Source organism: Elephantulus edwardii, unplaced genomic scaffold (genome assembly GCF_000299155.1).
Source record: "Elephantulus edwardii isolate Elephantulus edwardi_28Jun2011 unplaced genomic scaffold, EleEdw1.0 scaffold00025, whole genome shotgun sequence".
Classification (NCBI taxonomy): domain Eukaryota; kingdom Metazoa; phylum Chordata; class Mammalia; order Macroscelidea; family Macroscelididae; genus Elephantulus; species Elephantulus edwardii.
The window spans coordinates 749,258-768,623 of NW_006399775.1; the positions used below are offsets into that span (position 1 = coordinate 749,258).

Here is a 19,366-nt window from a genome sequence, read left to right on the forward strand (position 1 = left end):
AACAACAACAACAACAAAGTTAAATAAAAAACATCTTACCCACAGAAAACCATGTGCCATGGAGAATGAATCTGGTTGATTTTCATTATTTAAGTAAAGTTCAGGATTATAAGCAGCACATTCAATCTAAAATGGAACAGAATTAAACACTCAAATATCAAATGGGATTAGAAGACTTCTAGACTACATAATGCTTTCGGTGGTTTTCTTACACTTTGACACCTAACCACAGTCAAATCATTACCTATAAAAAATTAAAAGGGGTAAAGTAAAAGGTTAAAAATACAAGTCTCCGAATTTTGCTTTGCAAAGGCAAAAAGTTCATTCATTTCAGCCTTTAGTATTTTAGTCTTTAGACCCCAGCAATCCAGCTGAAAACAAATGCTACAGAGCGTGTCAGACAGGAGGACTGAAGCTCACTGGGCCGGAAGTGAGCACACAGCCCACAGGGAATGCACTTCTCTTTTCCCCCTTTTTTTGTTGCAATTATGGCCCTCCTGGGGGCAAGCTGAACAGGGAAGACTCTGACTTATGAAACAAATGGTTTTTCCCTTTCAAAACATAACACTACCAGAGAAACTCTTAGTCTTCAAGTTTAAGTGTCTGCCAAAGACCCAAAACAAGAAATAAAAAAAAGCAGAGGACATTACAAAAGCCACTGGAGTACCAGAAGGAGCTGACGTGTGTTTGAATTGACAACACAGCACACATTCATAAAATACCACCTTGGTAATTCAGTTTGCTTTAGCAGAGTGGGTACAATGATTTAAGGAAAAATGGGACTGCTAATTTTGATCCCTTTTTAAAACTGTTCTCCAAACATAAGCATTAAATAATTAACAAAGTTGAACCATGTGTCTTCCTTATTCATATAATAAAGCCTTGAAAACAGCAAAGCTGTTTTAAGACTGCAGTATCCTGTTGTGATTAAACCCCAGGAAAAGGCTTCAAAGACAAATGACATTGTGGTTTTAAACTACAACAATCTTAGGATATTTCTAAGTAAATTACCTCCACAGAAGCAGTCATTGTAAGTGACTTTGAAAGATAATGCTTTGACTATATCCCTTAATAATAATTTCCTAAGTAAATGAAATTAGAGAATAAAAATACCATCTGTATGTGAAGAGAGGTAAAACATAAAGAGAAAATCATTGTACTTTACCTTAAACTCCTGCTGCTTGGCCACCATCACTGGCATGTATCTAACAAGGAGAGGATGTTTTTCTTTTTTAATTTGATTCCCATCATCTTCTACACAGAACCATCCCATATGGTTCTCCTCCTCTGTAATTGCATTCACAGGGAAAATGAACAATGACAGCATTTATTTTACATTTAACATAATCTGCAGATTCGATAAAGACACACTAATAGAACATTTTAACATTTTAGAGAATAGAATTTTTTTATATCTGGAAAAGAGTAAATTTGTTTTAATCTTTCCTTGTCTCACATATTTTGAGATCATTGTCAAGAGAGGCCAGTTCTTAGGAAAGGACATTATGTTGGGTAAAGGAAAGGCTCAAAAAACAAAAGAAAGGAAAAAAAAGAAGAGCCTCGAGATGTTTTAGCACATAAAGTCAACAACAGGCTTGAGCATGGAGAAGATTGTAAAGATGACGCAAGCTAGGTCAAGGTTTCCTTCCATCTGTTGTTCATAGGGTCATCGTAAGTTGTAGTTGACTCCATGACACCTAACGATAATCTTTTCTTAAAGAATAGAAATATATACATTCATTGCTCTATTTAAAAAAGAAAAATCGTGGTCTACATCTAAGTGACCATCACATCTGTCTGCTCCTCCTGGGAGTAGTAAATGGGGTTGAGTGTGTGTGTGTGTGAGAGAGAGAGAGAGACACAGAGAGAGACAGAGACAGAGGAGGGGAAAGAGAGATTGTGAAAGTTCTATTTGTAAAGAACCTGTTTTCCTCTTTCTTTCAAGACAATTGAGTTGTTTAAATTCAAGTACAACAGATACAGTAAAAAATTTCAATATGATATATCAAATTTTTTTAAGTGTAACTAAATGAAGAATCGCTTATTATCAAAGCAAAGTCTCTTAGCTTTGAACATGTGACAGATATAAAGAGTAAAAAGGAGTTTATTTTCAGGTTCCACCTATTCTCTTCAGAGAGTGGGCCATTTCCTTGTTTGCTGATTTACTTTGAACCTAACTTGATAAGCCACTAAATTATTCAGGAAGAGAAAAAGTAGCTATCTTACTGCTTCCTCTTGAACCAAGCACAAATCCAAGAGGGCTTTGACTTCATAATAAAAGTCCTCTGCGGGCACTAATCATAGTTCACTAAAGTAACGAGCATTTCCCTAACTCACTGCTATGATATTTGTACTGTACTTTCTGTTAGCCTTCATATCTAACTGGAATAATTTAGCTGAAAGAATTTTCTTTCACATGTACACAGAGAAGGCATCTCACTCTGAATTTTTTTTAAAAAATTGTGTGTATGTGTATAAAGCTATAAGAAGTCCTACTGGTGGTGAAGTGTCGGCTCACATACTCCAGATAGGTTGCCAGGAAAGGCCAGTCCTTGGAAAAGCACATCATACGTGGAAAGGTGGAGGGTCAGAGCAAGAGAGAAAGATCCTCAACAAGAAGGGGTGACATAGTGACTGCAACAATGGGTTGCAGCATATCAGAGATCCTGAGGATGACAGAGGCCAGGGGAAGGTTCAGATCTGTTGTTGGTAGTGCGGCTATGAGTCATAGCTGACTCGATGGCACCTAACAACGAATTGGTGATCTGAACCCACCAGCTGGTCCTTGGAAGAAAGACCACGTATTCTGCTTCTGCAAAGATTTACAGCCATGGAAACCCTCGCAGGTAATTCTACTCTGCAGCATGAGGTCACTATCAGGCAGCATTCAAATTCCAAAGCAATGAGTTTTCTTTTTCTAATTAGAAAAAAAAAGTGGAAAAACTAAAGGGAACAAGGAAACATTCAAGCCTTTCCTCAGGAGAAAGATAGGCAATCTTCTCCCATACGATTTATAGTGCCAGTGAAAGTCAATGATGCTGAGTTAGTTCCGACTTGAAGATAATGAGTGAGAAAGGGGATACAGAGACAAGAAAATCTTTCTATAGTCATGTCCATATCTGGTAGAACTACAGGATTTGTTGTTGGTGCTGGAAGGGTCTCTAGTCCAACCTCTGTTTTATTAAATGAGTGAGAAAATGAGGCTCATGCTTTTCCTGCAATCTGAAGACAGACCCACAGTCCAGAACCTTCAACTCACAGCCATGGAGGAAAAGGGCTTTTTTCATATACAGAACAACATCACTTGATAGTATTATGTCCTTACAATAAAATTCCTTGCTTTTTTCACAAGTCTTAAGTTATAAATGTCTTCAAAAATGACTTTTTTCTGGGGTTAATTTTTGCCTTCTAAAAACATACTTTCTGAGTAATGGATACATCTATTATTTCATTTACTCTCAGCCATGGATTTTATCCTTCATATTTCATCATAATGTAGACAACTCTCTAGAGTACTATAAAATGTACATTGTCTCTTATTTGAACATGCTTCATTTAGCTTAAATCGACGAAATCTTACCAAGGGCAAGCTTAGCCATCTGTAAGTTGTTGATCCAGGACTGTTTGATGGCAGGGGTAAATGTATTAAACACAGCTGTAAAGAAAGTGGGTCGTCCAGACCTGCCAGAAATAATAGAAAGGCAATCATTTTACAAAATGTGTTCTAGCATCTAAAATTAAGTTACATATTTTGCCTGTCCAATATAATTACCAAACTGAGAAAACATACAAAATCATGACAAAGAATCATTTTCTCAGCATTAAGCCAACGGCTTTCATTAAAGTCACTACTAACTTGTCCTGCTTCCCTGGAAGCTGTAACTGAATTCTACAGCAATCAGCAGCTCTGATTTCTTCTTCTTTCTTCAAAATAAGTCTCTGCAAGCCTGATGTCCAATCGTGGGCTACGGACTGGTTTAAATTCTACAAAGAAAAGACATGGACATATTTTAAAAATGTAAATAAAACAGGACCTTCCTACGGATAAGGTAAAAAACAAAACTGTAACATAAAAAACTCAGGGAGAACAAATTGTGAAATAGTTTTCCTATCTCATTATACCGGGTGAGGGGAAAAGCTCTGGGAATTAGGTCACGTTGTGCTCAGACACTTCTAAGATAGAATAGATAATCAAGTTTCCCTGCAAAAAGAAGAAAAGTTATACTTAAATAATTTCAGCTCTACAAAGTAAAGGGAAATATATAGTTAGATAATTTCTTAAACCTAAAATGAATTCTCACTGTTGGTAGAACTTGGAGATATAACTATATTCCTACTATAATTTAGAAATAAAAACAAAATTTCAAGCCAAATTGCTTTGATTGTTACCTGATAGTTTCCTCTGAGGCTTCCTACCAGTTGAGAGATTTGACCAATTACATTCAAGTCATGCAGCAAGTTTTGTAGATCTTGGTAAAGTTGTCCTGGCCCCATGTAAACTTTGTCTATAAAATAAGCAAAGAGAAAGAATACACATCTCTGTGTCATTCCAATGTTTAGAAAACAGTAAAATAAACTCTACTTAATAAAAAAAAAAGTGGAGAGCATTTAGGATTTTTAAAGAAGTGACTCTATTTACTTAATTCCCCTTGCCCTCCTTCAAAGAAGCTAGACTATATAAAGAACATAACACTGAGAATGAAGGAAGAATCATTAACAACTTGCAAAATGGAGATGGCACAGCTTTGCTCACAGAAACCTAAGATTTGAAGCACTTACTGTTAAGACCTAAAGACTGTAGCCTTCAATACAGATCACACCTCAATAAAAAAAGAAAAATCTTCACAAACAGACCAATAAACAATACCAGGCTAAACAGAGGAAGTATTGATGTTTTTAAGGATTTCATTTGATGTAAATCCATGATCAATGCCCATAGAAGTAGCAGATAGTTATTTAGGAATAAATTATAATATAAATTATAGTTCAACTCTGTATTAAATCCAAAACTCATACTCCAAACCAATTTTGCAGAAATACCTTATCTTCTTTTCTATTCTTCACATAGTTAACTTGTCCAAGATCACAGAATCAAGAAAAGACTACCAAGAAGTAGTTGCCTGAAGAGAACAAAGGAGTACTGCAAAGTTTAAAGTCAGGAAAGGTGTGCATCAGGGTTGTATCATTTTTCCATATCTATTTAGTTGGCTGTTGCTGTAAAGTGTCATGTGTCAGAACCAACTCATAGCTGACACTCAAGCAGGCTTTCAGAGGTTGCAAATCGCACAGGAAAAGACTGTCCATCTTTCTTCTGAGGAGTAGCTGGTGGATTCTGATCTGTTTCTTTGGACACAACTTCTAACCACAAGGCTACCAGAGCTCCCTATTAAACTTTGTATTCTGAGTTAATAATTTGAGAACCTGGACTATGAAAAAGAAAAGTGGTGTTGGGATTGGAGAAAAATTCAACAACTGGTGTTATGCAGATGATGCAACAATACTTGCAGAAAGTAAAAACTTGAAGCACTTACTCAAGAAGATCAAAGACTACAGCCTTCAATATGGGCTACAGTTCAAAAACAAAGGAACAAAAATACTAACCATGAAACATTATGATAAAAGGGGAAAAACTGTTGTTGTGAAATTTTATTTCACTTGGATTTACTATCAACACCCACAATAGTAGCATTAATTGAAAGGAAAGATAGTAGTTTAGAACCAAGATGGATGTCAGATGAGACTCTGAATAGTGAGTGCATTAGAGCACTGAGAAGCCAAAGCTAAAGGAAGAAATCAAGGAGCTGAACAGAAGATTCCAAAGGACAGCTGGGGGGCGGGGAAAGCAAAGTATTATAATGAAATGTGCAAAGAGTTGCAGTCAGAAGATCAAAGGGGCCAAACTAGCTCAGCATTTTTTAAGCTGAAGTAATTGAAAAGATAAATTCAAGCCACAAGTGGCAATACTTAAGGATGATTTGGGGAGCATATTAAATTATCCAGGAAGCATTAAAAGAAGATGGAAAGAGTATACAGAGTCACTGTACCAAAAGAAATTGGTGGACAAAAAAAAGAATTTCATGAAACAACGTATGAGCAAGAACCGGTGGTGATGAAGGAAGGAATTCAAGCTGCTCTGAAAGAACTGGCAAAAAACATGGCCCCAGCAATTGATGGCACACCAATTGACATATTTCAACAAACAGACACTGCCTTGGATGTACTCATCCAGCTGTGCCAAGAAATTTGGAGGACAATGACCTGGCCAACTGACTGGAAGAAATCTATATTTGTTCCCATTCCAAAGAAAGGTGACCCAACAGAGTAGGGAAATTATAGAACAGTATTATTAATATCACATACAAGCAAGATTCTGCTGAAAATTATAAAAAAAATGACTGGAGCACCACGTCAGCAGAGAACTGCCAAATGTGTAGTCTGGGTTTAAAAGAGGGACTAGGAATATTAGAGCTAATGAAAGACAGATCTTGGCTTATAGCAGAGAGTACCAGAGGACTATCTTTGTTTCATTGGCTATGCAAAGGCGTTTGACAATGAGGCTCACAACAACTGTGACTGACCCTGAGAAGAATGAGAATCCCAGATTATGCTTATGTGAAACTTATACTTGAATCAGGTGGCAATCATCAGAACAGAGCAAGGAGATACTGTATGGTTCAAAATTGGGAGTGGTGTATGCCAGGGATGTACTCTGTTGCCATACTTTTCAATCTATATGCAGAACAGATCATCCAAAAGGCTGGGCTCTATGAGGAGGAATGTGGCATCAGGATTGGAGGAAGATTCATCAACAATCTGCATTATGCAGATGACACAACCCTGCTTGCTGAAACTGAGGAGGACCTGAAGCACTTGCTGCAGAAGGTCAAGGACTGCAGCCTTTAATATGTATTGAAGCTCAGAATAAAGAAAACAAAGATTCTCACCACTGGGCCAATTGACAACATCATTATGGATTGTGAAGAGATTGAGATAGTTAATAGTTTTAGTTTGCTTGGCTCCACTGTCAACACTCTTGGTAACAACAGATAGGAAATCAAGAAATGAATTGCTGTCAGGGACCTCTCCAGAATAATGAAGAACAAAAATGTCAGTCTGGAGACTAAGGTGTGCCTAATCCGGTACATAATCTTTGCAATTGCTTGCTATGCATCAGAGAGCTGGACAATGACCAGGGATGATAGGAAGAGAACTGATGCCTTTGAGCTGTGTTGCTTGAGAAGAGTGTTGAATATACAAGGGACTGCTAGGAGAACAAATAGGTTCATCCTGGAAAAGGTGAAACCAGACTGCTCCTCGGAGCCAAGTATTCTGAAGCTTCGTCTGACATACTTTGGACATGTTGCAAGGAGGGACAAGTCCTTGGAAGCAAGGATATTGAAACTCCATCTCACATACTTTAGACATGTTTCTAGAAGGGATCAGTCCTTGGAGAAGGACATCATGCTTAGAAGGGTGGAAGGTAATAGCAGGAGAGGAAGACCCTTGATGAGATGGATTGATTCAGTGACTAGAATAAAGGAGGTAGGTGTGTCAGAGACAATAAGGTTGGCACAGGATAGAGCAGGGTTTAGGGCTCTTGTACATAGGGTCACATAACTCGACGGCACATAACAAAAACAACAACGTCTGTATGTTAAACTGTTCCCCTATTGTGCATAGAATTTTTAAAGATCTGTTATTTCAGAAGTGGAAGGCCAATTCTACTTCCTGTTGTTATTTACCACTGACTTGACAATGACGAACTACAACCCTATGAATAGCTATGAACCCTGCCCTATCCTGAGCCAGTCACACAGTCTCCAATACACCTGTTTCCACAGTTACCACAGTTACTATGTCTGTCTATCTCATGCAGGTCTTACTCTCCTGTTAAGACCTTCCACCCTTTCCAAGCATGATGTCCTTTTCCAAGGACTGGTCCCTTCTAGAAACATGTCCAAAGTATGTGAGATGGAGTTTCAATATCCTTGCTTCCAAGAAGCAACCTGGTTACACCTTCCCTGGAACAGGACCTGTTTGTTCTCTTGACAATCAATACTCTTCTCCAGCACCACAACTCAAAGCTATTGATTTTTCTTCTGTCATCCTTAGTCAATATGGACTGAAGCCCAACATCAAGAAAACAAAGATTCTCACCACTGGGCCAATTGGCAGCATCGATATGGATGGTGAAGAGATTGAGATAGTTAACAGTTTTAGTTTGCTTGGCTCCACAGTCAACACTCTTGGTAACAGCAGCCAGGAAATCAAGAGATAAATTGCACTGGGAAAGTCAGCTGTGAGGGGCCTCTCCAGAGTTCTGAAGGGCAACAACGTCAGGCTGGACACTAAGGTGTGTCTGATCCAGGCTATAGTCTTCGCAATTATGTGCTATTATGCGTCGGATAGTTGGATAGTGACTGGGATGATAGAAAGATAATGATGCCTTTGAGCTGTAGTGCTGGAGAAGAGTGCTGAACATGCCATGGACTGCTAGGAGAACAAACAGGTTCGTCCTTGAGAGGGTGAAGCTAGAGTGCTCCTTGGATTCTGAAGCTTTGTCTGACATAATTTGGGCATGTTGCAAGGAGGGACTGGTCTTTGGAGAGGGACATCATGTTTGGGAGAGTGGAGGGGTGGCACAGGAGAGGAAGACCCTCGATGAGATGGATCTATTCTGTGATTGGGGTGGTGGGAATGAGTGTGCTTGAGACAGCGAGGTTAGCACAGGATAGAACGGCATTTAGGGCTCTTGTACATAGGGTCACTATGAGTCGAAAGCGACTCGCTAGCATATAACAACAACATCCTTAGTCCACTGCCTAGCTCTCTGATGCATAGCAAGTAAATGCAATGATCAAGGCCTGGATTAGGCACACCTTAGTGTCCAGACTGACATTGCTGCTCTTCAGCACTCTGGAGAGGTCCTTGACAGCAAATTTTCCTAATGCAGTTTGTCTTCTGATTTTCTGAGTGCTGGTGTCAAGAGTGTTGATTGTGAGGCCATGCAAGATTAAACTTTTAACAATCTCAATCACTTCTCTATCATGCCAACTTGCCCAGTGGTGAGAATCTTTGTCTTCTTGATGTTGAGATGCAATCCATATTGAAGGCTGCAGTCCTTGATCTTCTGCAGCAAACACTTCAGGTATTCCTCAGTTTTTGCAAGCAAGGTTGTGTCACCTGTGTAACACAAATTGTTGATGAATCTTCCTCCAATCCTGATGCTACATTCCTTATAAAGTCAGCCTCCTGACTGGTCTGTTCTATATACAGATTGAAAAGTTATGGAGAATGGACACATCCTTGATACACTTTTTTCTCTATTTTGAACCATGCAGCGTTTCCTTGCTCTGTTCATACAACTGTTACCTGGTATGGATTTTGCATGAGCACAGTCAAGTGTTCTGGGATTCCTATTCTTCTCAATGGTAGTCATAATTTGTTGTGATCCACACAGTCAAATGCCTTTGTATAGTCAATGAAACACAGACTGACACTGCTCTGGTACTCTGCTTTCAGCCCAAATCCATCTGATATTGGAGATAATGCCTTTAGTGCCATAGCTTCTTCTAAACCTGGCTTGTATTTCTGGGAGTTTTCTGTCGATGCTCTGTTCCAGTCATTTTTGGATAGTCTTCAGCAGGATTTTGCTTGCATGTGATACTGTTCTATATTTTCCATACTGTATTAATCTAGAAGCTTTGCTGAAAACTTTCCATCATGGATAACCTTGCTGGTATTTGAAACCCCAGTGGAACAGCTTCCAGCATTATAGCAACCCACCCCAGTATAGCAAACTGACAGATAAGTGCTGTACAAGAAAGGTGTACGTCAGGGCTGTATTCTTTCTCCCTACCTATTCATCTGTATGCTGAGGAAATAATCTGGAAAGTTAGATTTTATGAAGAAGAATAGGGCATCAAGAACTGTGGAAACTCATTCATCAACAGCCTGTGCTATTCAGATTAAGACATAACCTTGCTTACTGAAAGTGAAGAGGACCTGAAGCTCTTGCTACAGAAGACTAGAAACTACTTTCTTTGATATGGATTACTTGTCAACATCAAGAAATACAGATGCTCACCACTAGGCCAACAGGCAATGTTATGATAGATGGAGAAAGGATTAATTTTACTAATTTGTCTGTATCTATTTTTTCCATTTTAAAATTTATCATACGAACTGACTCTTTTATTCTGGGTGTATAAATAGATGGATTTTAACACATGAATAGATTCATGTAAGCATCATCATAAAAATTATCATACATTATGCAGAATAAAAGCTGAAAGGTAAAAAAAAATTATCATACAAAACCACTGTATCATCCCAGGAAAACTCCATTTATAGCCTCTTCTTTTTAAAAAATGTTGTAGAAATGAAATAATAAAGGCAAATGTGTTCTATACCTAAATTTTATCCATGTGCAGTATATATTTGCAAATATATTCAACTGATGTAACACTTGTTTGAAGGAACTCCTTAGTCTTTGAAGGACAGATATCTAGCTCGGATCACAATTGTATTACTTAGGCCACCAATGCCATAAGCAAAACATTAAACAATTATATAATATGTAAGCATAAGCAACATATGATTACATCACTAGCCCTGCTAAAAGTGACTGTTCTAAGTTTTTCTGATCCATTTCTGAAATATTATGTGAGCAAGTGAGAAAGGATTCCAACCTTTTGGCAACTGTTTCTAAACCGGGTATGCCAAGAATCTGACATTTATGTCTTGAATTTGGAAAGCAAGTGTTTCTTCCTCCTACGAAATTTCTTTGTGAGTAAGGCACACGTTAAAATAGAAAAAAAAAAAAGAGTCAGGAGATTTCTCCAGGAGATGATGCCGGAATCATTACTGGCGAAAACTACCAGAATCCATTTACATCTTTTCTATCTTAAGCTTCATAATCTGCAGAATATGGATAATAAGTCTTTCTCGTCTACTTCACAGTGCTGTTTTAAGACTAGGTAAAATAATATGTGTAGGGTTTTATGTGCTAAATTAGGAACCTGGAGTCCCTGGGTGCCACAAATTGTTAAGCGTTGGTCTACTAACCAGAAGAGAGTATGGCTGGTGCTGGAGAGACTGACTTCGACTAATTTTACAAGAGGGAAGAGTCAACATCCACAACACAAGACAGATTCGTCTAAGATCAGACACATCTTCATGCTCCTTGCACCTACATCTACGAATTTTAATACCAGGATTCCCTCCCAGGGATCCCACTACTCTGCTACTGGGTCCACTATTCCTTTGCAGTGGCCACACAGGGCTCTGAAAGTATACTCATGATTATTGGGTTTATTCGGGAAGTCAATAGGTTATAACTCAAGTTGAAAACAGGATGGAATTCTTCAGTTAGGGCAGGTTTTTAGGAACAATGACCGGCCTTTTGACCTTCTGCTTATGGTTTCAGGCCAATGTTACAAAGCTCTCTCAGTCCTGCCAAGAGTTGCTTCCCCTCAAATCCCTAGCCAGTGAAGGCCGCTGGCTCTGGCTCTGAATCTGTGGGACAGCAGTACCCTGCCAGCTCTGTGCCCTGGTGGTGTCAGGTTTTCTGTTGCTGCTGCTCTTGTTTAGATCCCGGTCTGACTGATCGGTGCATGAAACACTGGTCCAAAAGGACACATGGGGGACTTACTAATTTTTTCTTGCTGTTAGGGAGCTTTTCCTTTTCTGTCTCTAAACCTGCTCAATGTAAGCCTGGTGGGATAGGAACACTGAGTATTCCCATCATTAGTAGTCTAAATACCTTGTTTGCATGTTCCAATTCCTAAAGTTCACCTTAGTCACATCATTAGCAGAGTCTCACCCAACCTGGGGGTGAAAGTCAAAGCTGATGGGCTAGGAAATTCATCTGCACAATTAACCCACTCCCTGGGTAGCATAAATGTTAAGCACTCATCTACTAACCTGTTAAAATCCACCCAGAGACACTTGGGAGTAAAGCATGGGAATCTGTGATTCAAAGGTCACATCCTAGAAAACCCTATAGTGGTATTCTGCACGCATGTATCATCACTGTGAGTCAGATGTGATTAAATGGTAACTGACAACAATTTGAGCTAACTTATTATTTATGTAAACTATAACAGAGACCTCTCCAATGTACTGAAGAGCACTGATATCAGTCTGGAGACTAAGGTGTGCCCGATACAGGCCATGATCTTTGCAATCACTTGCTATGCATCAGAGAGCTGGACAATGACTAGGGAGGATAGAAGGAGAATTGATGCCTTTGAGCTGTGGTGCTGAAGAAGAGTATTAAGGGTACCATGGACTGCCAAGAAAACAAACAGATTCATCCTAGAGAGGGTTAAACTGGACTGCTCCTTGGAGACAAGGATTCCAAGGCTTCGTCTGACATACTTTGGATATGTTGCAAGTAGGGATCAGTCCTTGGAGAGGGACATCATGCTTGGGAGGGTGGTGGGACAGTGCAGGATGGGAAGGCCCTTGATGACATGTATTAACTCAGTGACTGCGGTAATGGGGTTAGGTGTGTCAGAGACAATAAGATTGGCACAGGATAGAGCAGGGTTTAGGGCTGTTGTACATAGAGTCGCAGGTGACTTGACGGCACATAACAAGAACAGCAATACTCTAACATGTATGGGGATCTCTGGTGACTTAGGAGGTGGTAAGGAGCTGTGCTGTCAACCCACCGCATGTAGTTAAATCCACCAGCTGCTCTGTGGGGAGGGAAGAAAGATGGACAATCTCTTCTTATGCTGAGCCCAACACACTATGCCACCAAGGGGACTAGCTACAGTCGACATGAAAACAAAATACGAGAGGCTGTGAATCTTAACAATTTTTCACCCTCCGAGACCTGCTACATACACTATCACAAGTCCTTCCTGCATTTTGTCTACCATTAGACGTGGCAGAACTTCCTATTTTGATCTCTGTTCTTTCATTAACGCATAACCTGCCAAGTTTCATTCTCTCAGAACTGAAGAATTCTATTTCCCCTCGTCAGGTAATAAATAAGCAGTTTTCAAATTGTCTAAAGAAAATGCTAATCTCAGTGATAGTTTAAATCAGGGACTCTTTGGACATGTCCTGAATCTTCACATAAAATGACCCCAAAATCTCAGCTGGATGTTGCTGTTAGTATTAAGTTAGAAGTAAGCCTATCACGGGCATCCAGTCCCATGTCATTTTTCTTTCCACATTCACTGCCACAACAATCAGCTAGTTTTCACATATGCCAATCATCAGCCAAAGGATTCAAATTGTTGTTGTTTTTTAAGTCTTATTCAAATGTTAAGGTTTTTGGAGAGCTAGACAAATGACTAACATGTGATTATCTCTATGAGCTAACAGAGACTAATGAGAAAACGGAGACTCTATAAGCACTTTGGTGATAATGCCCGCAGAGATCATGGCAGTAATTTGGAAGTCTTCGGTCATTTTAAAGAGTGCCTGAGCAGTGCAAATGGTTAAAAGCATTTACAGAAAATGAAAAATAGGCAGTTAAACCCATTCTGAAGTGCCTTGGAAGAAAGGACTGGCAATCTGTTTCCAAAAGGTCAGTGAAAGGTCAACAGTGCAGTTCTACTCTGCGTACACTGAATGAGTCAGCACGAGTCAGAATTAACTTATGACAATCAACAACACTATCTGGGGATAGTCAAACAGAACAAAGCTATAAAACCCAACAAAAACCCTCAAAGCACCTCAAGCCTTCAAACAGAAGTTATGAAAAAAGGAACCGTATGATAGGTCAAGGTGGACAGTACTGTCAGATAATGGGCAGGTGAGCAGAGCCGAGGTACTAAACCCCTAGGAGACAGAGTGGGTAGGCTAGCTAGTAAGAACGACCAGAGATTGGAACAATCAAGACTAAAACGTATTTACCATTTTTCTAGAAGTTTGCAGCAATTTTCTCACAAGGTATGTGAAACGAAGACTCAGAGAAGCTTGTAGCTGGTCCCTGAATTCTATTTACTGTTTGTTTCTTTGGTTTTTGTTTTTGTTTTTTTTCAGCTTTAGAGGAAATGAACCAAGAACAGCCAGAGACTCGATTCCACCTTATTGTTGGTTATCATCAAATCTGTTTAGATTTGGGGAGACCCCCGGTGTGCAGAGCATAACATAGTGTTTAAAGGAGGTTCACCTTTTGGAAGTAGGAGTGGCATCCATTTCCTAAACAACGTGCCTACAGAAACTCTATGAACTTTGAGAAGCAACTATAGTTATAGAAAGGCTTCAGGTCTTTCGTTCATAGGGTCGCTATGAATCGTCCTCAACTCGACAGCAATCAACAACAACAGCTTTTAGAAACAGATCACCAGGCCTGTCTTCTGAGACACATCTGGGTTTAAGTTCAAACCAGCAACCTTTTGGCTAGAAGCTGAGTGCTTCATTTTTTCCTGCTACCTCAGGGACTCCTTGAATGTACTGCAAAGCTGCCTTAGTAATACTCCATCCATCCAAACTTCCATCTTGATTTGGAATAAAAATGCAGTCATTTATAGCAATATATTATGGGAAGGGAGAACACTTTCCCCTAGTGGATTAGGGAATTTTCTACATTCTCTATACTGAGAGGTATGGGAGAAGTTTTCAACCTTCAACCTTCATCAAACCTAACGAAATGTATTCAAGTTTTACTGTAGCGCATAAGCCTCAGACACTATTTTTTTAAAAAAAGGAAAGGCACAAATTAACACACAAAAAACTCTACAAGACATTTCTAAAGAAAAAGCACAATACATATCAAAAAACCAGCACACATGTTTCTAAAGGAGAGAGTCTTTTTCAAATGTTATTGTCAATATTTTTGGTCAATATAAAATATTTAAATGTATACACCTTTATAACAAAACATCTGCAACTTAGGGGTGAAGGGTATAGGGAAGGGCCTGCTAGCTAATTCCCAGCCATCAAGTCCCAGATTACTAGCATTTGAATTATGTGAGGGAAGTTCTTTATTGCAAGACTAACAGACAATTGCTCTATTCCTGCAAAAGGGCTGCCTAATTCTTTCTCACACACAGTGCTACTTGTTTCCATGGATATCCTACAATTTGTTTGAAAATTCAGTGTTTGGTAAGCTAAATGGAATCTTGTGTAGCAAACAAGAAAGGGACTGTGTAACCAAATAAACAGAAACTATACCTATAAAAATTCTCAACTGTGTGTACTTAGAATTCCTGAGACAGTGTTTACAAGGCCTGGTAAACCTATGGCACAAAAGAAGCTTCTCCCTTTATGACACACATCCACATGCATTCAAAAGTTTTCAAGGTTATGGAAGAGATTGCAGAGCCAAAAGATGTCTCCAAGTACGTGGGAGAATGGTGGGAACGAGGAGGAAATCATGAAGGATCAATGGGAATACTATGAAAAAGGAGGCGAGGAATTCATCAATAGTGGGAAGGGGAGTGATTGGACTTTAAGGCTGAAGCTGTAAATAGCTTAATTATGAATACCAATGGGCTCCCTGGTAATGTTTTCAGATTGGTCCATCAATCTTTATTCCATGTTATAAGCATTGTTTTCCTAGGACTTCTGTATTTCTTTCTTTCTAGGCATTTTCTCCTTGAATATTCTTTAGTCTCCTTTGAATCAATGGGACTCTTCAGACTAAATCATACTCAACTAATAGTAATTGTATTATGTGTTATCGAGTTTGAATAGACTCATAGCTGACCTTCCAACAGGTTTTCAGAGACTGTATATCACACTGGAGGGGGATATCTGTGTTTCTTGGAGAAATTGGTGGATTCTAGCTGCTTATCTTTGGACAGTGCAAATCCTTACCTCAGGCTACCAGAACTCCAACACTATCGGCCAGCTAATGTACATCTGGCACTGTGAGGGTTCCTCGTTTCCTGCCTTCGTCTGTACCTTGCACTCATGCTTTCCAGCAAGGCAAAGCCTATGGATTTAGTAGAATTTACTCCACCACGAATCTTCTATATCCTAGAGATAACTTTCACAGCAAGACTTGTACTCTTTGGTTTCTCCAATGACAATGCTGGTACTTAAAAGGAAATTGATTTAACAAATAACTCACTTTTTCCTTTTAGAATGTAATCACATGCTTCTGGCAGTTGGAAATCAAGTGTGAATTTATAGTCTAAAAACTATTAGTGTGTAATGTCACAGCAATAAACAGTAAAAGTGATACACCGACTAAGAGCGTCAAAAGGAATACAAGATATAAAGTGCTTTAAAGGATTTCTTTAGGGAGAAAAGCAGTTTGAATGGTAGTATGAACATTTACAAAACAAACACTCCTACTTTCTTTTCTCCTGCCTGCTACTGGAGAAGGATCGTTTTAAAAGGCAAAAGGATAAAACTCTCAGTAAAGAGGAATCTTGTTTCCTCATGGTCAATCTTCCTAAAAGTAATTCAGAAGCACCTTCTTGCTTACAGGAGAAATGAGCCCTGGTGGTGTAACCGTTCAGTTCTCAGCTTTTGACCAAAAGAATGAAGGTTCAAACCTATCCAGTAATTCTGTGGAAGGAGAGACCTGGCAAACTGCTTCTGTTACGGCCCAGGAAATCTTAGTAGGTGGTTCTACTCTATCACAGAGAAAGAATGAGAATTATACAAGTGTTCAGGTCTTTAGTTCATAGGGTCTCTATGAGTCGCCTATGATGCGACGGCACTTAACAACAACAACAAGAGAGAGATCAGTTGACCTAATGGGCAGAAAGTGATGCTACCAAGTCAAACAACCCTCAGGTCTGTTTTTAATTGTTTTGTTTTTGGTCAAACATTCTTCTAGGTCATATAGCCCTGGTCTGTCCAGTTGCTACACACAGGTAACTCGTGGTTGCTATGAAGCTGAACACTATGACACTATGTAACCATGATTTTAATGTGTGGTCCTCAGGCCTGGTTTTAATTGTTTTTGGTCAAACATTTTTCTAAGTCGTATAGCCATGGCCTGTGCATTTGCTGTACAGAGGTAATTAATGGTTGCTGTGATGCTAAACACTGTGATATTGATGTGCCAAATGTGATAATGATTACCCATGATGGACACTGTTTGGTGGAGCTCCCTGATTAAAACAAGCTTGGAAGTAGGAGTGGCATCCACTCCCGAAATAGCTTGCCTCCGGAATCCCTATGAACCTGGAGAAATGATGAAAATTATACAAGTGTTCAGGTCTTTCATTCATAGGTTCGCTATGAATTGCCTACTACATAACTACTACACAACAGAACTTAAAACAACTACAATGTATCACAGAAGGTTGGGATAAGTCAATATATATTTGATTTGCACAAAAATTAGCAACACTAATTTTTACTTTGGGAGCTCTGTTGGCCTAGTGGCAAGAAGCTGTGCTGCAATCTCAAAGGCATGAAGTTCGAGGCCACCAGCTGCTCCTTGGGAGGAGGACGGACAATCTCCTCTAGTGAGATTGACTGCCGTGAAAATCCACTGCAGGGTCAGCTATGTGTCGGTTCCGACTCGATGGTACACAACAACAACAACACAAGCCTAACTTATATACACTGAGAACAAAAAGCAGACAGAGGAAGGTAATCCAAGAGCAGGAGAAACAAGAGACGATGGAGGTGAAGCAGCACTAGATCACTGCTGGCTACTGGTCACTGTCATCTATAGTTAGTTCAACATCTTGGACTGACAAGGTCACTGACCCGCAGCTGCCAGCCATGGTGAGGTCCTCAGAGCCTAGGGGCCAGGCGATTGTTACAAAGTCAATAGCGAATATAGATGATGATAAATGATCTCTGTAATTAGTCAACCCACAGAGAATCTTTCTAGTGCTACAGAAATTAGTATTGTTTTGGTCTTTCATAATGAAGTCTACTTAAAAAAGACCATATTAAGTTATCCAGCTTAGATATTATGGTAACAAGAATACCTAAATGGAATTGTTTCTAAGAGTCTCATTGGGTCCCAGAGGCTGCAAATCTCACAGGAAGAGGTTGCCTATCTCTTTCTCGGGCTCGGCTGTGCAGCTCTCTATGGAACTCCAACATCAGAACCCCCCATGATGGCACTAGTGGGGAAATTATGGAAAGAAATAAACTAATCTTCAATTACAGTATCTTAATGGTCATTCTCAGACAGCCATTTCCAATTACAAAATGGGAATTTGCTTAAACCAGTGTAGAACTTCTTTCCTCAATTTCCATTCTATATAAAATGGTCAAATAATTAAAATGTGAAAAAGAAAATGTCTACTAGCTTACTTGGCCCATTCCTCCAAATTCAAACAATAAGAATATCTCCTTAAGACAAGCTTTCTAAAATACTTAGGGAAGAATAATAAGCCGTGCTGAATCATGCACTCACCCACTCTTTATTGACTGAATAGCTTAGCTATAAACAGTATCATTTTACAACCAGCTCTGTCACATCTCACTTGGTGACCTACTCGACAATGTCACAAAATGTACTGCTTTACACATAATGTTATCAGAATACAATGCTGGCAAAGCTTTTTATAATCACTTGAAGTTAAAAAAAATAAAAGCTCTTCAGTACAAATATAATCTCAGTATTAGTCATCAGATGAATAATCTAAGTGAAAGAGAAAGGATTTTCTATAAATCTTTCAAGGCAGCAAAGCTGGAGGAGGTGAAACTTAACTATGTGTGGAAGGAGGAGTATAATGATAAATGAAATAATCTAGCTACACAAGTGGCAGAAAGCAGAGTTGACTAAAAAAGCCCTTCCATTTCATTTACATCTCCTCTAGCAATCTAGCATCGCCATGGATATCGAGCAGGGCTCTGGATTTCAGTGTAGATTAAAACAATGTTTCTAATCACCCATCTTAAATAATAGGACTTTTTTTTGGACTCTGCCTCTTGCGAAAGTGATAAAAAAGAACCTTCTCTGAATTAGAAAAAAAAAACCATGGTGGCTCCTTCTGACGCCAAGGTGTCATCCAAGGGAGGCACAGTCTTTGTAGTTTTTATTTATGGAGTCACGTCCCTTTCATTCACTTAGATTTCATGTTCATTTACCTTTACTTCAAATGATGAGCTTATAGTTAGGAGAAAGTTATTTCTCATTTAAACCCAAACCTAAGGGGTTAGAGCTTAATAATATAAATGCCCCCTTCTAGAAGAGGCACTTTTACTGAATATTTATTAAAAATGTATTATTTTCTGGCTATTTGTTGTTGTTAGGTGCTGTTGAATTGACTCTGACTTACAGTAACTCTATGAATACTAGATTAAAACATTGCCCTATCCTGCACATCACAATCCCTGCCATGCTCAAACCATTGCAGTCACTGTGTTAAACTAGTTGTTTATTTATTTATTTATTTATTTATTTTTTCTTAATAATCAACTTCTGGCTTTTATTTAAGAGGATAGCATTGTTAATCTGGACAAAATAGTTATACTT

At 39.0% G+C, this 19,366-nt stretch overlaps 1 protein-coding gene across 1 annotated transcript in view; it reads right to left on the reverse strand.

Annotated features, from left to right (window-relative positions):
• The window catches only part of ARHGEF10 (Rho guanine nucleotide exchange factor (GEF) 10), a 194,791-nt gene that overhangs the window by 63,340 nt on the left and 112,085 nt on the right, over window positions 1-19,366 (reverse strand). The window contains exons 18-22 of the mRNA XM_006882906.1: window positions 4,390-4,505; window positions 3,857-3,984; window positions 3,581-3,681; window positions 1,166-1,287; window positions 40-126 (exon numbers count right to left, since the gene is read on the reverse strand). Coding sequence (XP_006882968.1) covers window positions 40-126; window positions 1,166-1,287; window positions 3,581-3,681; window positions 3,857-3,984; window positions 4,390-4,505 — 554 coding nt within the window. The remainder of the gene's footprint in view (window positions 1-39; window positions 127-1,165; window positions 1,288-3,580; window positions 3,682-3,856; window positions 3,985-4,389; window positions 4,506-19,366) is intronic.